Source organism: Exophiala dermatitidis, assembly GCF_000230625.1.
Source record: "Exophiala dermatitidis NIH/UT8656 unplaced genomic scaffold supercont1.3, whole genome shotgun sequence".
In the NCBI taxonomy this organism is placed as follows: domain Eukaryota; kingdom Fungi; phylum Ascomycota; class Eurotiomycetes; order Chaetothyriales; family Herpotrichiellaceae; genus Exophiala; species Exophiala dermatitidis.
Window position 1 is genome coordinate 1,231,316 of NW_008751648.1, and position 23,576 is coordinate 1,254,891.

Consider the following 23,576-nt stretch of genomic DNA (forward strand, 5'->3'; position numbering starts at 1 on the left):
TCTGCGGGAAGATACAAGCGGGTACTGGTCTGAAAGTGAAGTTGGACGGGCACTGGCACTGCATGTGGTGACTGTCCAGGGGGTTGGCGGCGACTCGGCTAAGTTGCCAGCGCAGCGTGGTCCTCGTCGTGTCTCCAATTCCCAAAACACACTTGAACCCCCAGAACCAAGCATCACCAGGACCGTTGTCCACACAGCCATAGTTGTTTGCTTGTGCCTCTCGCGTCGTATCTCATTCTTTATCTGTCGCCATGATTCGCAGACCGGCCATGAAGCTCACTTGCCTCCGCTCCTTCCTGGAAAGAGTATAATGAAGAAATCTGGGCGCACCATTCCTAACACTGTAGAGTACAAACCACCCAAGCGCAAGAAGTCCACGGACGGCCCTGTTCAATACTCCGATCGGTGGGTAGATTGGGAAGAGCAGAAGCGACTGGGAAAGAAGTTTCGCGAGGTTGGCAAAGGAAGCTGGCCCGCGGCAGATATCTTGGACGAGCGATACTCGGGCAAGAAGAGGGAATATCTGGTGTCGTGGGAGCCACATCCGGAAACCAAAGAGATCTTCAGGCCTACTTGGGTATGGACGGACTTACAGGATCGTCGAAAGAGAGAATGTTCATTGACATCGCTTACAGGTCGCAGCCGATAGTGTCGGCGACGGACTCATAGCTTCCTGGAAGGAAAAGAACAAACACAGAGATACGACTCAAAACGGACACACCAGACGGCAGTCCAATGGCCAACCTGTGACGGACACAGCAAGAAAGCCAAAACCTACACGCACCATCCGGGAGTCTTCCAGCGAGCTGCAGTCCCAAACAACAGCTCGCCGAGCATCAATAGACGCATCGTCCTCCAGCAAAGTTACAAACGGTTGGGGTACGTCGAAAATACCAGGCACTCGAAGACAGTCTCACGACAATTTGGTCGTGCTGTCCTCAACTCCAATCGAGATAGCAGAGACTCAACAAGCGACATCACAGCCAGCCTCCATATCCGTCAGCATTCCCCGTGCACAAATCAATAGAGACGACTACGAGTCACTTCATAGCTCTCAGATCCTCTCCGACGGGGGATTACCACAATCCTTCTCTCCAGGATACAGCCAGTCTCTGGCCCTACACCCCTCTTCGCAACCAGCAGCCAGTCCCACTCTTCCGAAACGGATACATCCAGTTTTGCCCAACTCCTCCGAGGAATCCGCCACTCAAGAAGTCAGCCACATTCCTCCTACCGAATTCAGTGGTAGCGGTAACACACAGCAGGTACAACCCATTAACGGAGCCAGCCAGCCACCTCGGTACGCTCACCCAATCCTTTCATCACAGCAATCTCCTCAAACTGCAGCTCTGGCGTCACAGGTCCCCCAGCCTCTTACCAGAGGCATTGCCAGCTCGACCACTTCTCCTGCCTCAGGCGGAGTCAACGGCCCGGAGTACGTGCCAAGTACAGGACAGCAGTCGAGTCCGCACAGAGAAGTTAGCGGTGAACTGGGATCTAGTCAGGCCCGGAGAGTCCTCTCTGTCCAGGAATTGGCCGGTGGTCCTGCTCCTAGGCCCGACGCGTTGCCTCCCACGGCCGGCTTTAATCCCTCTGAAAACAGCAGTGGCTCGTCGGTCTGGCAGTTCGAGACCCAAGTGCCTGCGGCGCAGCAGTCCGTCATCTCACCGCAGCCCTCAGAATTTGGACCCTCGAACGGGAGAAGACAATTGAGTGAAGGCTTTCGCTCACCGGTCCGGTCGCAGAGTCGCCTTCAAACATCGGGACTAGGGATGGCCCAGCCTGACGTTCCCTCGCCCAGTAGGCTTGGCCTGGTGCCGGGTGACGCGGCTCTACCCATGTCGTCGCTGCCAGACTTGCCTTCAACCGGAGGGATTGCAGAAAGAGCAAGACCAGTCGGAAACCAAATGGCTGATGTAGGTCAGGTTTCTTCATCGAATGAGACCGGCCTTCACATGGAACCCATGGCCAGTCTACCTGCCGAAGCTCCTGCTCCTGCTACCGAGCCTGTGACTGTTACCAATGACGCTCCTTCGGTCCAGCCATATGATACTACTTATTCCAGCGCCCTACACATTCGGAAGTCGATCGAGGAGGAGCCACAGGATTACAATGATGAACAATCCTCCAACGAGTCGAAGTTGAGTTCCAGTCAGCAATCGGTCGAAAATGAGAGGGATATCGGACAAGTCGATGGGTTGGTGCAGCCTAGTCATCCAATTCTGGGGCCAGACGAGTATGCCCTTGCTCTGCCTGCAGAAGGGAAAATCCAGTCGACATATCTGGACACCATCAATGCGAAACGGAAAGTCATATTGAAGTTTATCAATAGACACGAATCGATCGGCTCATCCAATGGCTCGCCGAATCGAACACACGAACGAAACGAGATGGTGGAGTTGATGCAACGACTACACGATACAACCACCCATCTTGACCTTGGACTGCCAGGATTTGGAACCCAATATTCGATTAAATCCGAACATCATGCAGCTTATGCAAACTATGCAGGCTCGAAATTTTCTTTTCTTGGCCACCTCGTCGATATGCTCAAAAACGTGTCATGTTCCATTATAGTCATGGCTCAAGCCGGTCCGATTCAAGACCTGCTTGAACAATATCTGAACTTGAAGCATATCAATGTCAAACGACATGACCGAGTTGCTGCATCACAATCACCCACTCCAGACAGGCCCAGTACAGAATTCCAGGTCCACCTGGTGAGCACCGGGTCCACCCATCAAGTGTCATTCTCGCCAAAGCCTGTCCTGCTGATGATTGCCTTTGATGCCTCTTTCGACTCGCAAGATCCTCAGGTGGCGCGTATACGAAGACATTTCGCACCTCTGCCCCCGAGACTCTTGCCGGTAATCCATCTGTTGATTTCCAACTCTTCGGAGCATGTGGATCGTTGTCTGCCAAAGAGCATGCCATCTCCGTTGAGGTTGAAGGCTCTGGTTCGTGCAACCTATCAAGCTGGACCGAACCTGGGAGGCAAACCAACATACGTGCCGGACCCATCAGATGAACCTGAAGGGAGGCCCATGGACTTTTCGGACCTTCAAAAAGCTCTGCGGAAGAGCCCTGAACGAAAACTCGCCATGCTTGCGTCGATCGTGGCGAGGGCTTCTCTGGCGGAAGATTTTGATGCCAAATGGAATTTGGGGCCGATGCCGGAGCTTCAGCTGACGGAACTAGAAGATACATCTGCCAAGGCCAGCGGAACAGTGACTGTGGCTGAAACGCCCAAGGAACCTGTCCCGCACTCCAGAACACCTGTCTCACGTGCCGATACCCCTTCTGGAAAGAAGAGGTTGTTGGACGTCGATGGGGCGCTCCCACCATTAGGCAAGCGTCAGCGTTTGACACCACTCCGGGACTCTCAAGAGGCAGGCAGCGCTGGGAACGATGCACCCACTGCTGCACAATTGCAGGAGCTTGTCAACAAATTGCAATCCGATCTTGTCACTGAGAGAAATGCCAGGCAAGAGGCTGAGAGGGAGCGCGACCGAGTTCAGGAGCAACTGGATCAATGGAAAAAAGACCATGCAGCTCTACAACGACGTTATGAGAAGAGAATGACGAAATGCCACGAATTAGAGAGCATGAACAAGAAACTCACCAAGACAATCGAGAACAATAAAGCTAGGTACGAGAGGGTGCTCGAAGACAATAGTAACCTCAAAAGCAAGGTGGCGGAGCTCAAGCAGGAATTGACCAGTGTACGGGAAGAGATCAAGAACGGCGGAGGGGATGCCGCGGCATTAGAGGCTGCCCGAGAAGAAGCCCGAACTCTGGTAGCGAAGAACGTACATTTGGAAAAATCGCTGGAAAATACGCGGAAGGATTTCGAGTTCACCCGCAGCCAATATCAGGACGCATCCAACAAAGCGGCCGAATTTGCGAACCAGGTCCGAGAGCTGGAAGAAAAGGTTGAAGAGCTGTCAAAGCAGGCTGGCGACGAGAAGCGTCGACTCAAAGAGACCAACTTCGAGGACAGCATCAAGCGGCACCTGGCCAAGATTTCGGAACTCGAACTGGAGCGCAAGTCCAAGGATATGCTGTTGCGCAAACTGGAGGAGGAGAATCGAGCCCTGAAGCGCAATCGTGGTGTTCAGACGCGGGGATCTAGTGTCCAACCGCCGGGCAGTCCGGGACTTGATGGTCATGGAGGTAGAGGCACGCGAAGCCGGCCGAGTAGTCCGGCACCTGGGCTGTTTGTCAGTGGACATCATTCGGGGACGTCAAATCGGGGGAGTCTGCTGAGACATGAACGATGATGAGTGCGAATCGTGACGTGGGTGGGATGTGCGTGGCTGCACCGGGGCACTGTGGTCAAGACCAAGTTTTGGTTGGTATCTCAGGCGTTCTGGTACTTGAGAAAACACGAGTTTGAGCTGGGTGGGATGGGGACACGATAGAGTAGAGTTCAGACGTTCTCCACAGACACGCAATCAATAGCCGTATCATGATCTCAAACATGGTCTTGTCTGGTGAATTGGTGAATTGGTGAACTTGGTCCACCCTGGTGTGCACTGTCAACGTGAATGAATTCCTGACGCCTTCCACTTCATCTAAGCAATAGGTATATGTCCTGAGTGGTACGGTGGACATCAGGGTGGACAATCCATTTGTGGCCGCAGCCTTGCGTGCTTGACAAAAACAACAGGATGTGTATGGTTGATTGGTTGGTGCAAAAGTACATGGCGGTTAGTAAGCCTAAGCGGTCAATACAAGTTACTTATATTGGCTTATGTACCTACATAGGTAGGCTGGTCGGCATGCGAGAGGGAAGGAAAGACGGATGTCGAAACGAAGGCTTTGCTCAGTTGTTGTACAATGATTAACTTCTTCACGGGTGAGCGGCTACGGCTACGGCTCCAGTGGGGGGACTGATTATTAAAGGACTACGTAGTACGACCTAGATTTTGGAGATGTTTAGTGAGCCCTGTTTTCTCTGCTTTATCGATCCGAGATTGGAAGTTTGAATGAGTGAATGAATGAATGAATGACTGACTGAATAGATGAAATGGATGGCACTAACAATCTGATCAATTGACGGATAAGGGTATTGGTAATGGTATGCAAAAAAAAGGATTACCACTGTACGCTGTCACGCTCTGCAACGACCGACCGCAAAAGCTGAACTTCGCCATTCAACAAGGACACAACACAGCACCTGTACTTACATAGCTAGGCCGCCTGTATATCGCTAGGCATTCGGAGTCGAAGTCGAAGTCGAGCCTGTAGTCAGATTCTCAATCTCGTCTTCGACCTGCTTCTTCCACGCCTGGAGACTGGCGACTTGGTCATCTTTGGCCTTGAGTTCTGCTTGCAGTTTCGCCATTTCCTCGCCATTTGCCTTTTCCGTTTTCGTCTTGTCTTCCGTGGCGTCTGCAGCTTGAACAGATTGAGGCCCAGATCGGGATTGACTTTGAGCTTTCTTCAAATCTTCAATCTCCACTTTCAAAGACTCGACTTCCGCCATGGTCTTCTCTAGCTTTGACTCTGTCTCTTCTTTGCTGAGCACCAAGGCTTCGATCGCACGGTCCTTGGCCTCAAGGTCATCGCTGAGTTTCGCCGCATCAGCAGCTGCCTTTGCTTTGAGTTTGTCAAGTTCCTGCTCCTGCTCCCGTCGCGTCGATTCGAGTGCGTCCTCAGCCGACTTTTGCGCGGCCAGGGAAGCGGCCAGCTTCGCCTCGACTTCTCCGAATTCCTTGAACTTTTCGGTTGCAACCTCCAGAGCCTCTTGTATGCTTTTTCGAGCCTTTTCCGAGTCTAGGACTTTTTGCTCCAGTTCACTTTTCAGAGAATCCGTCGATGATTGAACTGCTGCAAGGGCTTCTTCCGCCGCGGTCTGGGCAGTTCGTGCTTCTGTGAGTTTTTGCTCTAACTCTGCCTTGGCCTCCTTGGCTGCCTCTGATTCGGTTTTGACATTGTCCAGAGTTTCCGAGGTAGACTTGCACAAAGTCTCTGCTGAGGCCACTTTGTCTTCAAGCTCCTTGATGGTCACGCGCGAGCTTTCGCCGGCCTGCTGAAGAGCCTCATCGGCAGCTGCAAGCTTGGATTCAAGTTCTGCAATGGCCGTGCTCTGTGATTGTTCAAGCTCTTTCAGCTGGGTTTCTAAAGCTCCTTTTTCGGTTTCCGCAGTTTGTAGCTTGCTACTGAGCTCTTCGTCTTCAGTCTTGGATCGTTTGATCTGTGTCTCAAGCTCGGCAATTCGTCCTTCGGCTTCAAGTCTCGCTTTTTCTGCTTCTTCAAGTTTGGTGTCTGCTTCGGATTTGGCGGATTTGGCGAGTTCGAGTGCTTCGTCCTTAGCGTTCGCGGATTTAGCCAATTCATCGATTTTCGAAGCAAGATCCGATTTTTCTGCTTCAACATTGACAAGCTTGTCTTGTAGAGCTTTCTGTTCAGTTTCTGCAGCTTCAACATCTGCCACCAATTTCGCTTTCTCGGCCTCGAGATCTGGGATCCGACCTGCTGCGGTAGATACCTCTCCATTCAGTGTCTCAATTGCCTCGACCAGCTTCGTCCTCTCGGCTTCCAACTCTGTGACTTTCTGTGCTTGTTTTGATGCGGCATCAAGCTCTTCTTTCAGTTTTGCATTTTCTGCTTCGAGGCCGCTAATCTGGTCGGTATTTGACTCTGTAGCCGTCCGAGCTGCCAACAAGGCTTCGGACAGAGTATCCGCGAGCTGTAGTTTCTCCGTTTCGAGAGCAGCAATTTTACTCTGAGCGTCCTCCAATGCTTGCTGGGCGTTTTCAAGCTGGCCAGTTATTACATCCTTTTCTTCCTCATAGGCTTTGATTGCTTGCAGCTTCGTTTCAAGCTCTGATTCAACCTTCTTATTGGCCTCTTCAAGATCGTTCAGTTTGGCGTTCGCTTCGTCCAAAGCCGTTTGTGCAGTCTGCTCAGAAGCCTCTAGCTCTTTGATACGCTCGCCGTGTTGGCCGTCCACTGCTGCATAGCGAGCTGATTCGGCGGCCAAAGTCTCCTTCAAGGCGTCGAGCTCCTTCACAAGGGTGCCTTGCCGCTCTTCAGCTTTAGCAGCGTGGGACTCTGCTGATTTATGCTTTTCTTCCAACTCTGCAGCAGTCCGCGTATGTGCCTCGATTTCTTTTGACAGATTTGTGCAGCGCTCCTTCTCAGCGTCGAGATCTGCTTGAAGTTTGGTATGCTGTTCGGCCTGAGCGGACAGTTCGTCAATCTTTGCATTCGCTCTCTCAATGGCGACCTCCTTGTCTTCAATGTCGACGGACAGTCGAGCGATTCGGTCGCGAGACTGCTCGAGTTCTTGCTTACACGCGTCAAACGATCCGAGTTTTACCATGAGCTGAGCAATTTTCGCATCCGAAGCTTCCAAAGCTGCTTTGTCTTTCGAGCGATCTTCCACTTCTTTGGTCATTTCGGTAATCTTGGCTTCGGCAGTGCTTAGAGCCTCCCGCGTCTGGTCGTACCCTTGTAAGGCCGTAGTGAGCTCTGAGATCTTGACCCGCATGGCCTGAAGCTCGTCTTGGACAGATTTTTCCGCCGCAGTGTTGGCTTCATGCTTCTTCGTGGCCTCCTCCAGTGCCTGTTTAGACGCAGACAGTTCCTTTGCTTGAGCCTCAATTTGAGCCTCCATTTCTTGTCGGAGAGTACTAAGCGACTGGTTAGCGGCCTCAATTGCAGCGGATGAGCTCTGTTGCAATTCCTCGTATTGCTTTGTGTAATCACCACGACTAGCTTCTGCATTCTGCGACTTTGATCGCGCGTCGTTCAGCTCCTCAGTCAAGGCAGCTATCTGTGCTTCCAGACCCGCCCGAAGCATGTTGTTCTTCTTTTCGGACTCTTCGAGTGCGGCTGCTGACACTTGTTGGACGCTTTTCAACGCCTCCGTGGTTTCGGCAATGGCGGCCTTTGCAGCTTCGAGATCCGCAGTTAGAGAAGCAGCTTCGGCGCGGAGACGAGAAATCTCGTTGTCCTGGCTAGTCTTTAACTTTTCGGATCCGGCACGTGCTTCATGTAGTTCCTGCGTGAGAATGGCAACTCTGGACTTGTATTTGTGGTGCACGCTGTCCAGCGTTGCTTGGTGTTGTCGGTTGCATTCTTCCCGCACCGCCTGACGCTCTGCCTCTTGAGCTTCTTTGATTTGCTTGACGACAACAGAGACCATATGCTCCTCCAATGCGGCCTTTTGACGTTGCAGTGAGGCTTCCTTTTCTCTGTATTCCGCCTCCAGTCTCTGAGTGGTCTGCTCGAGATTGGACAGTTCCTGGTCTTGAGATACAACTAGCTCCCTGGCTTCTCGAAGCTCCTTTCGACATTGTATCAACTCCTCTTCAAGGGATCCGTTTTGGCTGGGGGCAGGCGGAGGTTGCTGCGGCCTGGGAGGCGCATGGTCTGGTGACTTGGGGGATTCTGGCTCGGCATGTTTGTCTGATGGTTGGTGTTTCGTAGGGGAATCTGGGCGGAAGATGCGATTGTATGCCCGGCGCAAACTTGAAGTTCGCTTCGGACCGAGTGGAGGACGAGTCTTGTTTTGGGATATTTGTCGTAGACGCTTTTCAGACGCCATGATGAACGTGTTGGTTGTTCGCAGCCTGCTGAAGAGTCAATTGTTCGACGGTATGTCAACGGCACTTTTGGAAAGCGACACTGTCCGAAAGTTGAGTCACTGGCGGTATGGAAGGAATTGTTTCACGTCGGTGGGGAAAATGTTAAGCGAGTCTGGGCCGACAAACCAATTTGCAACAGTGTTGCAGGAAGAAGATATACTGTACACTTTTTGAGAATGAGTCCTCAGCATTATGTAGAGAAGTTGTGGACCGAAATCACTACTTTCCTGTCTTCATACGATTCATACTGTAGACTCATCGGGCAGCAAACATAACAAGCGAAGTAGTGGCGGACGGATGTCTGTGACACGTCGCGAAGCTCCAATGGGCCGTCCAGCCAAATGTGTTTGCTGATAGGGCGCTTCACATGGATAGAGCTGAATAACAGCAGGCACTAATGGAGTCAGGTGGGATGATGGCAACATCGAGTTGCCGTCGGTTCAGAGGGAGCTGGAGAGGGGAGATTGATGCTGGCAATGCAGTGTGGTGCAGTAGTAGTGATGGATGAAGTTGGGCCCATGCCAATATGCAGGCACCTACGGGCCGCAACGGCAGCGGGCGGATACTGCCTGATTTCCATGTCAGTGCTGAAGTAATATTAAATTACCTCCAATTGGTAGCGGGTAGCCAGCAAACTGGTCTATTGAAGAACAACGTGGTGCACTGCTTGATCCACCATATAATCACGCCCGGCTTTCTACTTCGCCCTAATAAGTCTTGGACGGATCATAGATCCGCCGGCGCAATTCCCCAGACAAATGACATCAAGCGGAGTCGCAGCAATTGGTAATTATGATGAACCGAATTGCATGTCTTTCGCCTCCCACTGAATCGCCTCCCGAGGCTGAGTGATGGAGGATAGTTTAATCTACAACTACTAGGATTTAAATATACTCACAGTCCCTCTCACCACACTTCAATCGTCCTCGCTCGCCCTCCGACTCCTCTCCTGTATGTTTTTACGACATTGGCCCGCATCGCGCCTCTATCGATTGCCCTCATCCATCGCTCGAACAAGACTTGCCCAAATGTCGTCGCAGGTCGCGGACGGCGCCTCAAATGGCAACCACTCCAATGGCCAATCTGACGGTGGCTATACACTAGCCGACATCCCCAAGTCGAACAATTTTACCTCTCATCTTCCTCCCGATCCTCAGTTTCCTACACCAATCGACTCCCATCGAGCGCCTCGCCAGAAACTTGGTCCTCGAATGGTGCGAGGGGCCCTGTACACGTATGTCCGGCCTGAGCCCACCGAGGATCCTGAGCTTTTGGCTGTTAGCAACGCTGCCCTTCGTGACATTGGGCTTGCAGAGTCGGAGGCTTCATCGGAAGAATTAAAACAGGTTGTTTCAGGCAATAAGTTTTACTGGGATGAAGAGAAGGGTGGCATATACCCCTGGGCCCAATGCTATGGTGGCTTCCAATTTGGCCAATGGGCCGGGCAATTGGGTGACGGACGAGCCATTTCTCTTTTCGAGACCACCAACCCCCAGACCAAAGTGCGTTATGAGATACAGTTGAAAGGCGCCGGGAAAACACCATATTCTCGATTCGCCGATGGCAAAGCTGTGTTGCGCTCCAGTATCCGCGAATTCGTCGTGTCGGAATACTTGAATGCCATCGGCATCCCCACCACCCGTGCCTTATCCCTGACGCTCTGCCCCAAGTCGCAGGTCGTTCGTGAACGGCTAGAACCAGGTGCCATTGTATGTCGCATTGCCCAATCCTGGCTCCGGCTAGGGACATTTGATTTGATGAGATCACGAGGCGATCGAGATCTCATCCGCCAAACAGCCACTTATGTTGCTGAAGAAGTTTTTGGTGGATGGGAAACCCTTCCGGCCGCACTACCTGCTGATACGCCAAACGCCGACCCAGAAAGAGGAGTGTCCAAGGACGAAATCCAGGGCAAGGAGGGTGCCGAGGAAAACCGATTCACTAGACTCTACCGTGAGATTGTTCGCCGGAACGCGAAGGTCGTTGGCATGTGGCAGGCATATGGCTTCATGAACGGGGTGCTCAACACGGACAACACTTCTATTTACGGCCTGTCTATGGACTATGGCCCGTTTGCATTCATGGACAACTTCGATCCTTCGTACACTCCCAACCACGACGATTATATGCTTCGATACAGCTACCGTGCTCAACCGAGTATTATTTGGTGGAACCTCGTCCGTCTGGGCGAGGCACTCGGTGAACTGATTGGTGCGGGCGACCGTGTGGATAACGACGTCTTTGTGGAAAAAGGCGTCGAAGAAGATTTTGCTCCCGTCTTGATCAAACGTGCCGAGACGATTATTGATCAGATCGGTGAAGAATACAAGGCGGTGTTTCTCAGCGAATATCGTCGACTGATGTCTCTACGTCTGGGACTCAAGACCCAAAAGGACAGTGACTTTGACAAGTTGTTCTCTGAACTTCTCGACACGATGGAGGCATTGGAGCTAGACTTCAACCATTTCTTCCGTCGTCTTTCCACAGTGAAGCTTGACGACGTCAGTACCAAAGAAGGCCGCGAACAGACGGCAGAATGCTTCTTCCACCGAGAAGGAGTGACGGGTCTCAATGAAACCAACGAGTCAGGCCGCGAACGAGTCGGCAAGTGGTTGGACTCCTGGCGTGAGCGGATCGTAGAAGATTGGGGATCCGAACCTTCTGCCGATCAGGAAAGAGAAAAGGCCATGAAAGCCGTCAACCCGAATTTTGTTCCGCGAGGATGGTTACTCGACGACATTATCGACCGAGTGCAAAATAAGAACGACCGCAAGATACTAGAAGGTGTCATGGAGATGTCTCTGAATCCTTTCAAGGACCAGTGGGAATGGAACGAGGAGATTGAAAAGAAATATTGCGGCGATGTGCCGAGATTCAGGAGGGCCATCCAATGCAGTTGCTCTTCGTGAGTGGTGTTGATAAACGAACGGTATTGAGTACAGTCTAGTATTGCTAGAAGTTAACCTACCATTCATTAAACTGGCTACTGTAACAATGCACGTCTGGTCGAGCTCCAGCTCTATTTCTGATCTCTTAAAGACGGTGAAATTCTCAGATCCAGCTGTGTGAATCAGACAGGTTCTCCAGTCCGACTTATCCCAAACGCCCAGCTTTGTAACCTCGGCAGCCGATGACATAAGCCGCATGTGGATCTGGATGTGGATGCCGCTCGATCCAGCTCTATCAGCCAAATCTCACGCACGGTGCCATAACCAGTTTTCGGCAGTTGAACAACGAAGCAAAATGATTACAGGATTATGGATACCGTGGAAGTTAGTACCGAGCTCTCCCACTAATAATATGGACTTGTTCATGACATCGAAATCTCATTCTTCCCCACAGTCCAGCACTCTCGACTCGAGTCTCTTTCTGTTGTGATTGGACAAATGCTGTTTTTCTGGTCTTTGCTCCATCATGGGGAAAATTCCTACTCGTCTATTGGAAGGGTCTTCGCCGACTACTAGTTGTACAGCGGTAGTATCTGACGTGGACCCCCAGACAGCTTCAAGTTGAGTTGTCAAAGCGGAGTTTGAATTGAATCTTGACGAGCTCGGGATTTTTATTTTATTACCAGTCCTGCTTATATTGTACACAATATCTACAGTTACAGTACCATTCCTTAATACGGGAACAAGGTTGAGATAGCACGAAGAGTAAGAAGAAGGAAAAAAGAAACCCAAGCCTTAACAACCCAATCTTTCTCCGTCTTTTTCTTCGAACTTAACAACACCAAACACATCCCATTTCCAAGCCACACCAGGTTTCTTTTCTGTCTCTATCTCTCCATCATGCCTCTCCCAACCGGCGTCTACCGCGCCGACCAAGTCGGCTCCCTTCTCCGCCCCAAAGAAATCCTGGAAGCACGCCAAAAAGTCTCCTCTGGCGCCATGACTGCAACAGAACTCCGGGCCCTGGAAGACAAACACATCGCCCAGGTCGTCCGCCAACAACTAGCCTCGGGACTCCGGTCGATCACGGACGGCGAGTTCCGCCGCGCATGGTTCCACCTGGATTTCCTGCAACACTTTGACGGCGTCGAGGTGCGCGGCAACCTACAGTCGACCAACCAGTCCAAGGGCGGCGTGATGCCGCCTCGCCTCGTGGTGACGGGCAAATTGGGCCACAGCAAAGCGATCCAAGTTGATGATTATTTGTTTTTGAAAGAACAAATCGAAGCGGCCAAAACAGAACAGAGTCTCTCCTCAGGCTCTGATTCCACCTCCGCGACTGCTTCGGCATCGGCTTACGCCGCGGCTTCACCAAAGGTAGCAATCCCAAGTCCAACAATGGTCCACTTCCGCGGCGGCCGCGACGCCATCGACAGCACGGCCTATCCGAACCTGGACGACTTTTTTTCCGATTTGGCATCTGTCTACCAAGCCGAACTAGCCTCTTTGTACGATGCAGGATGTCGCTTCGTCCAACTCGACGACACCAATTTGGCGTATCTATGCGACTCGAAAATGCGGTCCGAAGCCGAATCCCGCCACGGCAGCGACGCCGCGACCCTAGCGGCCCAGTACGCCGACCTGATCAATCGGGCCATCAGCAAACGACCTGCCGATATGACGATTGGTATTCATCTGTGTCGCGGAAACCATCGTAGTCAGTGGTTTGCGCAGGGCGGGTACGAGCCCGTGGCGGAAGTGTTGTTTAAGAAACTCAATGTGGATGTCTATTTTTTGGAATATGATGATGCGAGAAGTGGCGATTTCAGTCCGCTGAGACATTTGCCGGAAAATAAAGTTGTCGTGTTGGGGGTTATGACGAGCAAGACTGGGGAGTTGGATGATGCGGCGCAAATTGAGCAGAGGGTTCGTGAGGCCGCGGGGTATTGTCCACGGGGACTGGATCAGTTGTGTCTGAGCCATCAGTGCGGGTTTAGTAGTACGATGGAGGGGAATGAGTTGACTGAATCCCAGCAGTGGGAGAAGATTAAGTTGGAGGTGGAGATTGCGAAGAAGATCTGGGGGGAGGATATTTCGAAATAAGAAAAGACTCGAGTCTCGACCCAAGACGGGTTGAAATAGGTGGTGTCTGTTGGTGGAGATGGCGTGGGATAGCAGGTGGCGAATGAGTGTATCAAGGGAGAATGGGATGGCAATCAGCCCATCTGTCAAGAGATTCGAGAGATTTGATGTGTTAGTTCTACAAGTCATGTCCGGTGGATGAGATGATGAGGTGATGAGGTGATGAGAGTTGACGATATGAGCTGTGTTGTGTTAGTCACCGGGAGATGAGATATGATGAGATGTGCAGATGAGAGCGAGAGCCAAGATTCGAACGAGACGACACGGGAGAATGAGACTATAATCTAGATGGCTGGCTGGTTTGAGGTGTATATAAGTGCTTGGTGTATAGAGTATACATGTACAGCTGACACAAGGACATTGTGGGAAGTTGATGGTCTCAAAGATGGCTTGACAATGTGATTATAACAGCTGAAAACACGGGGAGAGCTTGGATAACATTTGTAGTGAGAGTCGATATCGACCCACCAAGGGGTTCAAGCCGGGTGCAAGCTGCACAGTGAGAGAACAGTCCTCATGCCACGAACTCAACGCATCGCGACATTGATCAGTGCGGTCTCCTTCCTCTAGGGACAAGGTAACGAGGCTGTACTTCCCTCCCCCGCTCCTGTACTGCGTCCACCTCCACCTCGTTCGGTGCGGTACAAGCCCGAGCGTTCAGCGTGCGCCGACCAAGCCATCCACACCTGCGGCGTCGCCTTGTTGATCGTCTCCTTACAGTCCCTAGCTTCTCTCGGGCTGAGGTAAACCACTTCCATATCCGTACTGTTCCGCTGCGCCATGGCGTTGGTTTGAATATCAGCGTTACGACGCAGATGAATGGCTCGATAGACTGCGTCCTCAATGCTGACCGCCCAAGTCACGAATCCATGTCCACGCAAAAACACCACGCAACAGTCGGGACAGTTATTGTCGTCTAGACCAACGGCCCCATCCACCTCGCTGCCCATCCGCTCATCCATCTCCATATCTTGGTCCCGAGTGAATGTCTGTGCCAATCTGTCACCAAGCGTCAGATTGTTGATACACAGGTTCCGCGGATACGGGTCGGATAACCTGGTTGAGTAATGGTGCTCCGCGTCGAAAATCGGCGTATGGTCGCCCAGGAACCCTGCTCCTTGGTAAGTCGCTTGCAACATACTGCCGCGACTATTGCATAGACCATACACCATTGTGCTTAGGCACTGCGAGTGCACGACGCTCTGCACTCCCGGATACATGTCGTAGATGCAGCTGTCCATGAAGTGTTCGGAATCAGGCGTGGGCTCCGATGCTGTGCATCCACCGACAGGGTCGGTGACCGGCGACCCATCCGTCACGTTCCACTGGCTCAGATGTCGTCTCGACGATACTAATATTGCAGGGACGTTGCTGGTGAAGAAGGTCGACGGGTCATCCGGGTTGCGCACCGAGACGTGTCCACATTCGTCCAGGAGACCTTGATGGTGTAGGATGTGGAATGCCGTGATCAAGCGGGATAATGTATCTTCGAGAGACGTGGCCGTCGTGCTGGCGGCGTTGTGAGCCGCCCGAGGATGCTGGTGTTGGTTCTCCATGTCAATCTCGTGCGGCAATGCGACTGGCACACGATGTGTGACGTGCAAAGGTTGTGCTGGTTGATGCGTTCGCTCACGCTGGACCATCGAAGCTGTTATCGCACGTCTTAGCTGGGATCAATCTCGGTATGCGCTGTTTTGCCCTTGGCCGTGGGTCAACTACCTTTAGTCCGAGGAGGGATGATAAGGACAGGCTGGAGTTTGGTTTGCCTTCAAGTGGGAGAAAAGGGGAATCGGAAAGCACAGGGTGGAATAGGGAAGTATCGTGTTATTTCGAGACACAATAGTACAGAGTATCTTTGTTCGGTAGGTAAAGTGGGGTTGTATGTCTGTCTTGGGATATGCTCGACCCTGGCACTAGATCCTTGTTGAAAGGGAGCAGAACATAGGGCAGAGTTGTTATATTATATGAAGCTGGGCAAGAGGCGGTCCTAGTATCGGCGTACAGTTGCAGAGATAGCCTGGAAAGTCCATCCTCGAGGAGCCGGGAATGCGTTCATGCCGGGGAACAATCCAATCCTGGACCATGCAAGAGAGTTCGGGGTGGAAGTGAACCGATGGGCCAGCCCATCGACCTTTTACCACTGCATGTGACAATTAATGACCTGTACGTCAATTGCACGTCATCTCATGGGGCAGGAATACTTGCACCGGCCATGACTGGATCATGCTGATTGCCAATCGTGATAGACTCGCGTCTAGGGCGAAACCGAAGGAGGGCTTGAACCTACCCAGAAGGCTATCATGCATAGTCTGGAGAAAATTTCCGCCACGGCACTGCACGCAAGATGGTGAGTACTAGCACATTGTACTATCACTGGCAGGGCTGTGCCACGCATGAGATTATGTGGAATGATGTGAATATTGACTCCGCCGCCGACGGTTCGTTCGTTCATGGTTGACTGGTCGTCAGATAGTTCCTGCACTGCGGAATTGTTGTTCCGCCGCGTTTGATACGTTGTGCGATAGCCCATACACAACTTCAATCCCTAGATACAACATGTTCGTCATGCGCCGCTACTTGGTACAAGGCAAAACAATTGGATATGGAGTGTCAGATCTTTGCACTAGGGGCTTTCTCGCAGAAGCCTGCAGCTTGCGGAAAGGGCGGCGGTAGATAGGCCCTCGGCTGTTTACCTGGTTGTATATCTGGCCGTTTGATGGCAAGTAAGACACGCTCGCCGTGTCGGCCTTGTGAGCCCATGTATTCATATGTTTCCAATGGTGGCGGCGGCGCATTTTCCAGCCTTCAACTTGAAGTTGCTCTGGATGTTTTGTCCGAACGCTAAGTAAAATTTTGCAAGAGCGGGCGGCGTTACGCCTTGCTGCCCGAGATAAAGCAGAATGGGTTGGAAAGAGAGCCTTATCAAGGCAGCCACGCAATGCTCTAGAAGAGGTGTTACGCTTGAAGTTCGCTGAGACGGTTCCAGTGCTCATGGTCACCTAGTAGGTGATTGGTAAAATGTCAGTCTTAGGTAATCGACCGGAGAACTCAGCCGTGCTGGAACTAGACTCGGTTGGGAATAGTTTGCTGTTATGTGCGGCCCCTGTTGATATCTGCTTCGCTCCTAACCCTTTCATTAGTTCACTTCTTCATGGACTTGTCTTATACACAGAGCCTGGGTTGTTATGAGCGCGGGATAGGCATGGATTAGGTGTCTGGTGCCAGATACTCTCTAAACTTCGGAAAGAGAGACGATAAAGGGGTTATGGGCAGGCAGCTCCCGGTGTTGCAGCGCCGTGGAAGTGCTTGCTACAATTTACCTGCTGCGTGGGAACGGCTAGGTATCTTGCGGATGATGACACGATGGCTCAAAAGCTACGATGGGTTCGGAACAATTCTAAGACCAAGCATTTTGCTGCAATTCTTGGGTATTCAGTGCTCGCTAGCTAGGAGAACTCTCCAGCTATCTTGAGAATGTCATGCCTATGGCGCATCCATTACGTCCTTGTCCCAGCCAGCTCCGCAGACTTTTTCACCCCCATGAATATGAAAGTCCGCAGTCATCCCCTGATCGCCCGCTCGGGTCAGGATGTCGACAGCCGAAGGCCGGGGAACTGGAGGGCACTGCTGCTGGGCTACGGAAGAAGTTCAAGCTTCACATGTTATCCAGTTTCTCCTGCGCAGACTTCTTGCCCTCCTCGGAGACGTTGGGGTTGTTGATTGCACTAAATGGAATTACAAGGTCAGATGCTTATACTTCACGTTTCCTCCAACCAGAGTTGGGCAGGGACCCAGTGCCTCGCCTGCGGTGCTGAGGTTGTCCTTGTCCGACTTTTCTCCAGTGATATTGAGGGCATTCAGAGGGGGTTATCTTACGCTTTCAAACCACGAGCAACGTTGCCGGGATCCTTGCCGCCTTCATCGCTGAGTTTGACGTCGCCCTCTCCGAGTTCATTCTCGAGGACTTCTTTGGCATGCTGCTTGGCTTCGTCGGAGGTGTTGGGGTTGGAGAGGGTGCTAGTCGTAACAAGTACGGGTTAGTATGCAGCTCATTCTCCTGAAACTTGCGGACGGTGCTATGATGTGCGGTGTCTACTCACGACTTGTATCCGCGCGCTTTGTTGGCTGCTTCTTCCGCCATTTTGTTGGTTCTGAGTTCGGATTTGAGATGAAAGATCTAAGCTTGAGTGTTCAGGAGATGTGTTGCAAAAGGCGAAGAGTGCTCGTTGTGGTTGTGGTTTCGATGTTTGGGAAGAAAAGATGGTGTGAGGTCGGGCGAGTCTTGAGTTTACGGTTCCAAATGGAGGCCAAACATGCAGTGGCAGTCGCAGTGACTTCACTTTCAGGTTTGCCCACTGACGAATCACCTGGCAGTCTTTACAGGCAGCAGCTTCATCGAGCGAAGGTTTCACGTCATACTGACCCTATCTTCACTCCGCTTGCGGATGATATCATGTTCCTTTACCTACTACCAGATAGGTAACTAGGTATGTACTAGGCTTGTTTCAAATCTGCCTGGATGGATGTGGAAGTACTTCAGGTCCTCGCCCCCCCGTAGGGTCGTACTACGGTGCTGCTAGTGGCTCTACACGGACAGGCTGAGTGCTTCAATGTTTGACCCCCCTGCCAGTGAGACGAAGCTTCGCGAAACAGCTTGAGGGGTTGCTGTTACTGCAGGTCTCCATCACTGCAAAGGTAAGGTCCGTTGTATCGGGGCGCTAGCTAGGAACATGAAGCCGTACTATTAGTTGTATGTACACTGTATATCATCTCCGCAAAAAGTGACATAATTATTACACCCTGAACCAAATTCTTTTACCACAAGGTGGCTTTCCCCGTCAAGTTGAATCGACGCAATTTGAGGAGATTCTGAGATCAACCTCAGATCTTGACATCACCCTGCTGTGATTGCAGGGATAGAAGGCTGAAAATGATTGAATAGTACCAGTAGCGCAGTGACTACAACTGTCGTGATGCCGTCTGGTGCCAATTGATATACTGGTCGTAGGAAGTACCTTAGGTAGGGTACTTGTTTCTCTGTCTCTCATCTTCCCACTGCACTACACAGCACCACAACACCCCTTTACTTGAGATCCTGCACTTCAACTGCGCTTTTCTACTCGAACTTCCAGTAAGTCTACAACGTACCTTCAACCTACCAACTACACTTTTCAACTCCTGCTCACATACCACCAGAACTCACACTCACACACAACAAGAACCACAACAACTCCTCTCATTCTAGTCTCATCTCAGCTCAGCGCAGTCAAAATGACCGACAAATCCAACTACCGCGCCGCCGACGACCGGTACGAAGCCCAGAACGACCCCAAGACCGAAGTCAGCGGCGATATCAACGACGACAGTTACGTCCGATCCGGCGACAAGACAATTCCCGTCCAGAAAGATTCGGCGCCCGTCGAAGATCCCATCCAGCCACCTCAATCCAACAGTGATGCACAGCTCGGTAAGACAGACAACTACCTCGTTTTGAAACTGAGAATGAGATCTAACTACCTACGATACAGAGCAAGATGAAAGAGAAGCCATCGACAAGAGCAACATTGTCAAGGGAGGCCGGACTCGAGGCGCGCAGCCGACCGGAAGTTACTCTGAAGGCCCGGACGAGGATGATCTGCCCAAGGAAGTTGTTACCGGCGAGTCTGGAAGATCGGACATCAAGGCATTGTGAGTGAGTACTGGTTTTAAAAGAGTACTACACTGTACTACGGGTTCAGGTTCCGGCATTAGTACCTGCGGCTGGGTCTAGAGTACCTAGGTAGTCCTCCGCACTCTACGGCTCACTGTGCTTCATGACATAGTAGCAGCAGTGGCTCAATAATAAGACTGTTAAAAATCCAGTTTCAAGTTTCAAGGATCGGTTTGATGATCGTCCTACTACCCTGACATGACATACAAGTCGGTGGCAGTAGCATACCTACCTAGCATATGAACCTTGCAAGATACCTACCTAACATGGTACTCAGAAGAAAAAAAAAGAGTGTGGTGTCACAGGTGCATGAGTTGTGCGACGTTGTACAGTGTAGTAGTGTCACCACTGATCGACGGTTTCAACAAACGACCTCGAAGATCATGGAATACTAAGGTAAGTTAGTATCCGAGTAAGATCCCATTGGGCATGACGCTTCGGCAACATCCAATCTGAATGCGGGGTGAAGTCAAGAGGGTCTCGGCTGGGGAACTTGAAGGGTATCCCGAGCCACTAGCCGTTGAATGATGAAACAGATGACCTCAAGAATCCGGGATTTGCCGGTGATTACCCCATGTCCACCGGAATTGTCCTCCGGACAGCGTGGGTCCGCTGCCATTCAAGTTCGGGCTCTTTTTGGGATTGCGGTGACACCATAACATTTATTATTGTTCAACGACCGAATGTCGATGAGATACGATGTCAGGTTCAAGTTGGCCATAGTGGGCCTTCTTGGTTGTCACATGCACGAGGCTTTCATTCAAGTACTGTTAGCCGGCGCAGAATTGCAGTTCATAATTTTGACATTTTAAACTTTTTGACTACTAGTAAGTAGCAACTGACAACTGACAAGCTGCTAGGAGCCACACAAGCCGACCCATGCAAAGCATTATTTGATAAGGATGGCGAGGACCATGAGGGCGTTGAGGCTGTCCGGTGAATGTGACAGGCTTTCTGGCTGTGGTTCGACCCTGGCGACGTCGATCCGTACCCAGTGCCACCACCGTAAATACTGGCTGCCTTGCATTTATCCTTCCTACGAACTTCCTCCAATCTTTTCCACTGCTTTCAGGGCTCCCACCACCGCAAGAGAGCTCAACGGTGCGGCAACGTGTGCAATCTGGATTGATCAGATGATGTCAGCATAGCTCATTCGCGGATAGTGATATGTCACAGTGGGAAAGCGCACCGTCAAAAGCTTTGAAATGGACATGACTTCCTTGTGCTCGATACCGCTGGTGTCGGCCAGGGCCAACAGCTTCATCGCCGGCGGTCCGGATGGCATGACCATCATGGTAAACCACAGCATCTTGTCGTCTCCGAAGATGTTCGTCTTGGCCGCAAACCCATAGATGATGGCGATGCCAATTCTACACAAACGAACTGTCAGCTTTTGTCTTTTCAAAAGGGTCGATCATCCTTACGCAGGCCATATGAGGTATCTCGCGGCCAGAACAAAAACCATGGGCACCCATGGCACGGGTCCTGATTCCTCACCCTCCTTCAACTTACGCAAGCTGGTCGCCAGCTGCACTCCGACTATAACAACCTGCAAAACCACGAACAGGTCGCCGATGTTCTTCAAACTGGAGGTGAGCCATGCATTGAAATATCCACCCTCTTGAGTCTCGTTGAAGAAGGCCTTGTGGAGGGCAGGAATGATGCCGACGACGAACCCCATCACGGCGCCGAACAGAGGTCCATTGCAGAACATGTACAAATAATGACAGATTTTCTGCGCCCAGGGTGGAAGCTTGTTATTATACTCGTCCAGCTTCTTCTGCGCCTTTGCTTGGATGGTCAAATGGTGCCGCACTGCAGAGTCGGGGAGCAGGGAAGTATGCTCGGCTGGTTCATCGTCTAAATTCGCCAGAGGTCGTTAATCACTAGATCTCTTGATCGCACGTCGAGGCCTCAGTCCCGAGCTTACCTTCCTCGTTTCCGTCGGCCGAGCCATTCTCGCGGTCTTCCGGGTCTTTCTTCTTGCTCAACAGGTTTCCTCCAATGGCAAAAACGATGCCGTTGGCAACCATGGCGAACACCAGGAAGTACGACTCTGCACGTTTAACTGCCTCAGAAGGGCTTTTGTCCCCGGGTCCGGTAAGCGGCTCAAGCACACCGGTGACTTCGAGCGACTGAATCAACAGCAAGGGCATTGAGATGGCATTGTTGAAGGAAATCGCTGGAGTGGTCCAAGCAGGAAGCTTGAACATCCTGGAGATGGCCAGAGTGCCACCAATCGCGGCCACATGGTACAAGATTCCCCAAACTGGGAGTTCCTCGTCAGTACGATTATGGCGCATACATTGGCAGAAATCGTTACCAGGCTATGGTCATACTTACTAATAATAGGAATGTACCTGGTGGCAGACTCGAGATGCACTTGGGATCCAATGCGGGTGAACATCAGAGCAGGTAAGAACATTTTGATGGCGGCATGGGAGATGGCATTAGCCGAGTTATCGTCCAAAAGCCCAAATTGGGCAGCAACCACGCCATAGAAAACATCCAGAAGGACGGTTAACGAGGCTTGTAGAGCCCCTAGGAAGGGCTGCAGTATTTCAGACGCCATCATAAGAGGCTGATAGGGAGCAAGGTGCCTCGACAGTCGCGGTCACTGCTGGTAGGTTCCTGATACAGAAAATCGACAGCTAGGAGGGTAGCAATCGAGGCACGACTTTAGAAAAATGACAATTCTTTCTCTACGCGCAATGCAGGGCAAATCAGACTTTACCACGGTACAAGCTACTACCAGGTATGCTCATAATAGTTCAGATGTGACGCAGGAACAGGACAAATCAGCGTCCTGTGTGTGGACGGGATTGTGCTATTCCACGTCCGTGACCAACTGAAGCTGAGCTCGAACTTCAACTTGAACTTGAACTTCCAGTTGGAGACCACCAGCCACAATGTCAAGGGTGACGTCACAGCAGCCACATTCAAGTTGCCGCTCTGCACGCGACACACGGTGGGCGTGTCAGTGACGCGCGCTGCAAGTTCTGCAACCATTTTATTTACCTACAATGTTGTACCAGGTAGATATGTTGGTTCAATTAGCCGACGCTGATAACTCCGAGTCTGCTGCAGTGTTTAGCTGGTTGCAAATTATGGTATGGCAACTCCGGCACCGGGAGAACATCATGATTCTGGCCAAGTCAGTTCGAACGCAGCATGCAGGTAAGGTAAGTAAGTACCACATTCGACTTCGACTTCCTCGACATGACGGTTTCTATCCATGGACCTCTTCGCAAATAGCTGCTTTGCTTGACGATGCGTACCTTATTTTGCGGCATGGCTGGACTTTTCAGGTATGCAACACACTTCAGCTACATTTGTCATAACAATAATGTAAAGCGAGCGTGCCGACAAGGCTGTCGGCAATCTGCTCCGGGCCTTTCCCCACTTACATACAGCCTTGTCGCCGTGCATGGAACCATTGCATCACCCACATGTGGCACGTAGGTGTGACGTATCTTCGCATACTTGAGCCGTTTGCTTCCCTGTAGCATGTGAGCAGGCGCAACGCGAGTGGTAAAGTATACGACGTTGCAGAGGGAAGCTAGTAATGAGAGGTAGATTGGCCGCCGCGTTCGACGGGCAAAGCGGACGACTTTGAACTTGGTATGACCGTTCAAGAAGATTCGAGACCTCAGTTCAACAGCACTGGCATCTTGAATCCCGCCAGTATGTTGTATACCACTGCAGTGGGTAGTGCTGTGCTGTGGTGAGGTCTGTGGATATGACATCAATAGGGTCGCCGCAGCAAAGAACAACTGCGCATGTCCAGGTAAATTCATAGGTGCGTGGACTGGCCTGTCGTCAATCGACATGTGATGATGATATCAGAGTTGCATGTAACACAATGTCCACAACAAGGAGTGCGCCAACGTTGACCAGCCCGAGCTTGAACGATTCTTTTGTTTCAACGACCTCCAACATCAGAACAGTAGATCTTTCCCCGACACACCTCGATAACTTGAACTTGAACACCCAGCATTGAGAGTAACCGTCCAGTCTCGACCGTATCCAGAGAACATCTAACACAGCGACTGCGAGTTTCTAACCAACACAGCAACCATGGCGTTAGTCCTACAAGGCTACACGTTTCTCTACCAATATGTCAACTCGTGGATGCACTCCACGCCCAAGGCGAAAGACACATCCAAGGCCTTAAAGATGGGTGTTTTATCATCCGCTCAGATCAATGCTGCAGCAGGTTCGTTAGGAACAACCCCCCCC

General features: G+C 51.5%; 9 protein-coding genes across 9 annotated transcripts in view; 5 read left to right on the forward strand and 4 right to left on the reverse strand.

Annotated features, from left to right (window-relative positions):
- The first annotated feature begins 174 nt into the window (after nucleotides 1–174).
- On the forward strand, nucleotides 175–5,370 carry HMPREF1120_03449 (uncharacterized protein). Its single transcript, XM_009157520.1, has 2 exons — nucleotides 175–577; nucleotides 636–5,370. The coding sequence occupies exons 1-2, from the start codon at nucleotides 311–313 to the stop codon at nucleotides 4,278–4,280; spliced, it is 3,912 nt and encodes a 1,303-aa protein (XP_009155768.1). The 5' UTR covers nucleotides 175–310; the 3' UTR covers nucleotides 4,281–5,370.
- On the reverse strand, nucleotides 4,977–9,130 carry HMPREF1120_03450 (uncharacterized protein). Its single transcript, XM_009157521.1, has one exon. The coding sequence runs from the start codon at nucleotides 8,555–8,557 to the stop codon at nucleotides 5,213–5,215; it is 3,345 nt and encodes a 1,114-aa protein (XP_009155769.1). The 5' UTR covers nucleotides 8,558–9,130; the 3' UTR covers nucleotides 4,977–5,212.
- A 156-nt stretch (nucleotides 9,131–9,286) lies between these two features.
- HMPREF1120_03451 (uncharacterized protein) lies at nucleotides 9,287–11,676 on the forward strand. The gene has a single exon (XM_009157522.1). The coding sequence runs from the start codon at nucleotides 9,551–9,553 to the stop codon at nucleotides 11,504–11,506; it is 1,956 nt and encodes a 651-aa protein (XP_009155770.1). The 5' UTR covers nucleotides 9,287–9,550; the 3' UTR covers nucleotides 11,507–11,676.
- A 104-nt stretch (nucleotides 11,677–11,780) lies between these two features.
- HMPREF1120_03452 (5-methyltetrahydropteroyltriglutamate-homocysteine methyltransferase) lies at nucleotides 11,781–14,224 on the forward strand. Its single transcript, XM_009157523.1, has one exon. It carries the CDS (start codon nucleotides 12,386–12,388, stop codon nucleotides 13,586–13,588), a length of 1,203 nt encoding a protein of 400 aa, XP_009155771.1. The 5' UTR covers nucleotides 11,781–12,385; the 3' UTR covers nucleotides 13,589–14,224.
- Nucleotides 13,892–16,605, reverse strand: HMPREF1120_03453 (uncharacterized protein). The gene is made up of 4 exons (XM_009157524.1): nucleotides 16,321–16,605; nucleotides 15,915–16,172; nucleotides 15,347–15,767; nucleotides 13,892–15,275 (listed from the first exon to the last, which is right to left on the reverse strand). The coding sequence occupies exon 4, from the start codon at nucleotides 15,268–15,270 to the stop codon at nucleotides 14,194–14,196; it is 1,077 nt and encodes a 358-aa protein (XP_009155772.1). The 5' UTR covers nucleotides 15,271–15,275; nucleotides 15,347–15,767; nucleotides 15,915–16,172; nucleotides 16,321–16,605; the 3' UTR covers nucleotides 13,892–14,193.
- A 417-nt stretch (nucleotides 16,606–17,022) lies between these two features.
- HMPREF1120_03454 (uncharacterized protein) lies at nucleotides 17,023–17,904 on the reverse strand. The gene is made up of 3 exons (XM_009157525.1): nucleotides 17,728–17,904; nucleotides 17,504–17,644; nucleotides 17,023–17,352 (listed from the first exon to the last, which is right to left on the reverse strand). Exons 1-3 carry the CDS (start codon nucleotides 17,766–17,768, stop codon nucleotides 17,283–17,285), a joined length of 252 nt encoding a protein of 83 aa, XP_009155773.1. The 5' UTR covers nucleotides 17,769–17,904; the 3' UTR covers nucleotides 17,023–17,282.
- A 662-nt stretch (nucleotides 17,905–18,566) lies between these two features.
- Nucleotides 18,567–19,488, forward strand: HMPREF1120_03455 (uncharacterized protein). The gene is made up of 3 exons (XM_009157526.1): nucleotides 18,567–18,758; nucleotides 18,824–19,094; nucleotides 19,156–19,488. Exons 2-3 carry the CDS (start codon nucleotides 18,899–18,901, stop codon nucleotides 19,317–19,319), a joined length of 360 nt encoding a protein of 119 aa, XP_009155774.1. The 5' UTR covers nucleotides 18,567–18,758; nucleotides 18,824–18,898; the 3' UTR covers nucleotides 19,320–19,488.
- A 634-nt stretch (nucleotides 19,489–20,122) lies between these two features.
- HMPREF1120_03456 (uncharacterized protein) lies at nucleotides 20,123–22,219 on the reverse strand. The gene is made up of 5 exons (XM_009157527.1): nucleotides 21,681–22,219; nucleotides 21,268–21,606; nucleotides 20,762–21,197; nucleotides 20,527–20,707; nucleotides 20,123–20,457 (listed from the first exon to the last, which is right to left on the reverse strand). Exons 1-5 carry the CDS (start codon nucleotides 21,910–21,912, stop codon nucleotides 20,374–20,376), a joined length of 1,272 nt encoding a protein of 423 aa, XP_009155775.1. The 5' UTR covers nucleotides 21,913–22,219; the 3' UTR covers nucleotides 20,123–20,373.
- A 1,195-nt stretch (nucleotides 22,220–23,414) lies between these two features.
- Nucleotides 23,415–23,576, forward strand: part of HMPREF1120_03457 (NAD binding Rossmann fold oxidoreductase) — a gene marked incomplete at both ends in the record, with an annotated part of 1,410 nt that continues 1,248 nt past the window's right edge. The window contains one exon of the mRNA XM_009157528.1: nucleotides 23,415–23,553. Coding sequence (XP_009155776.1) covers nucleotides 23,415–23,553 — 139 coding nt within the window. The remainder of the gene's footprint in view (nucleotides 23,554–23,576) is intronic.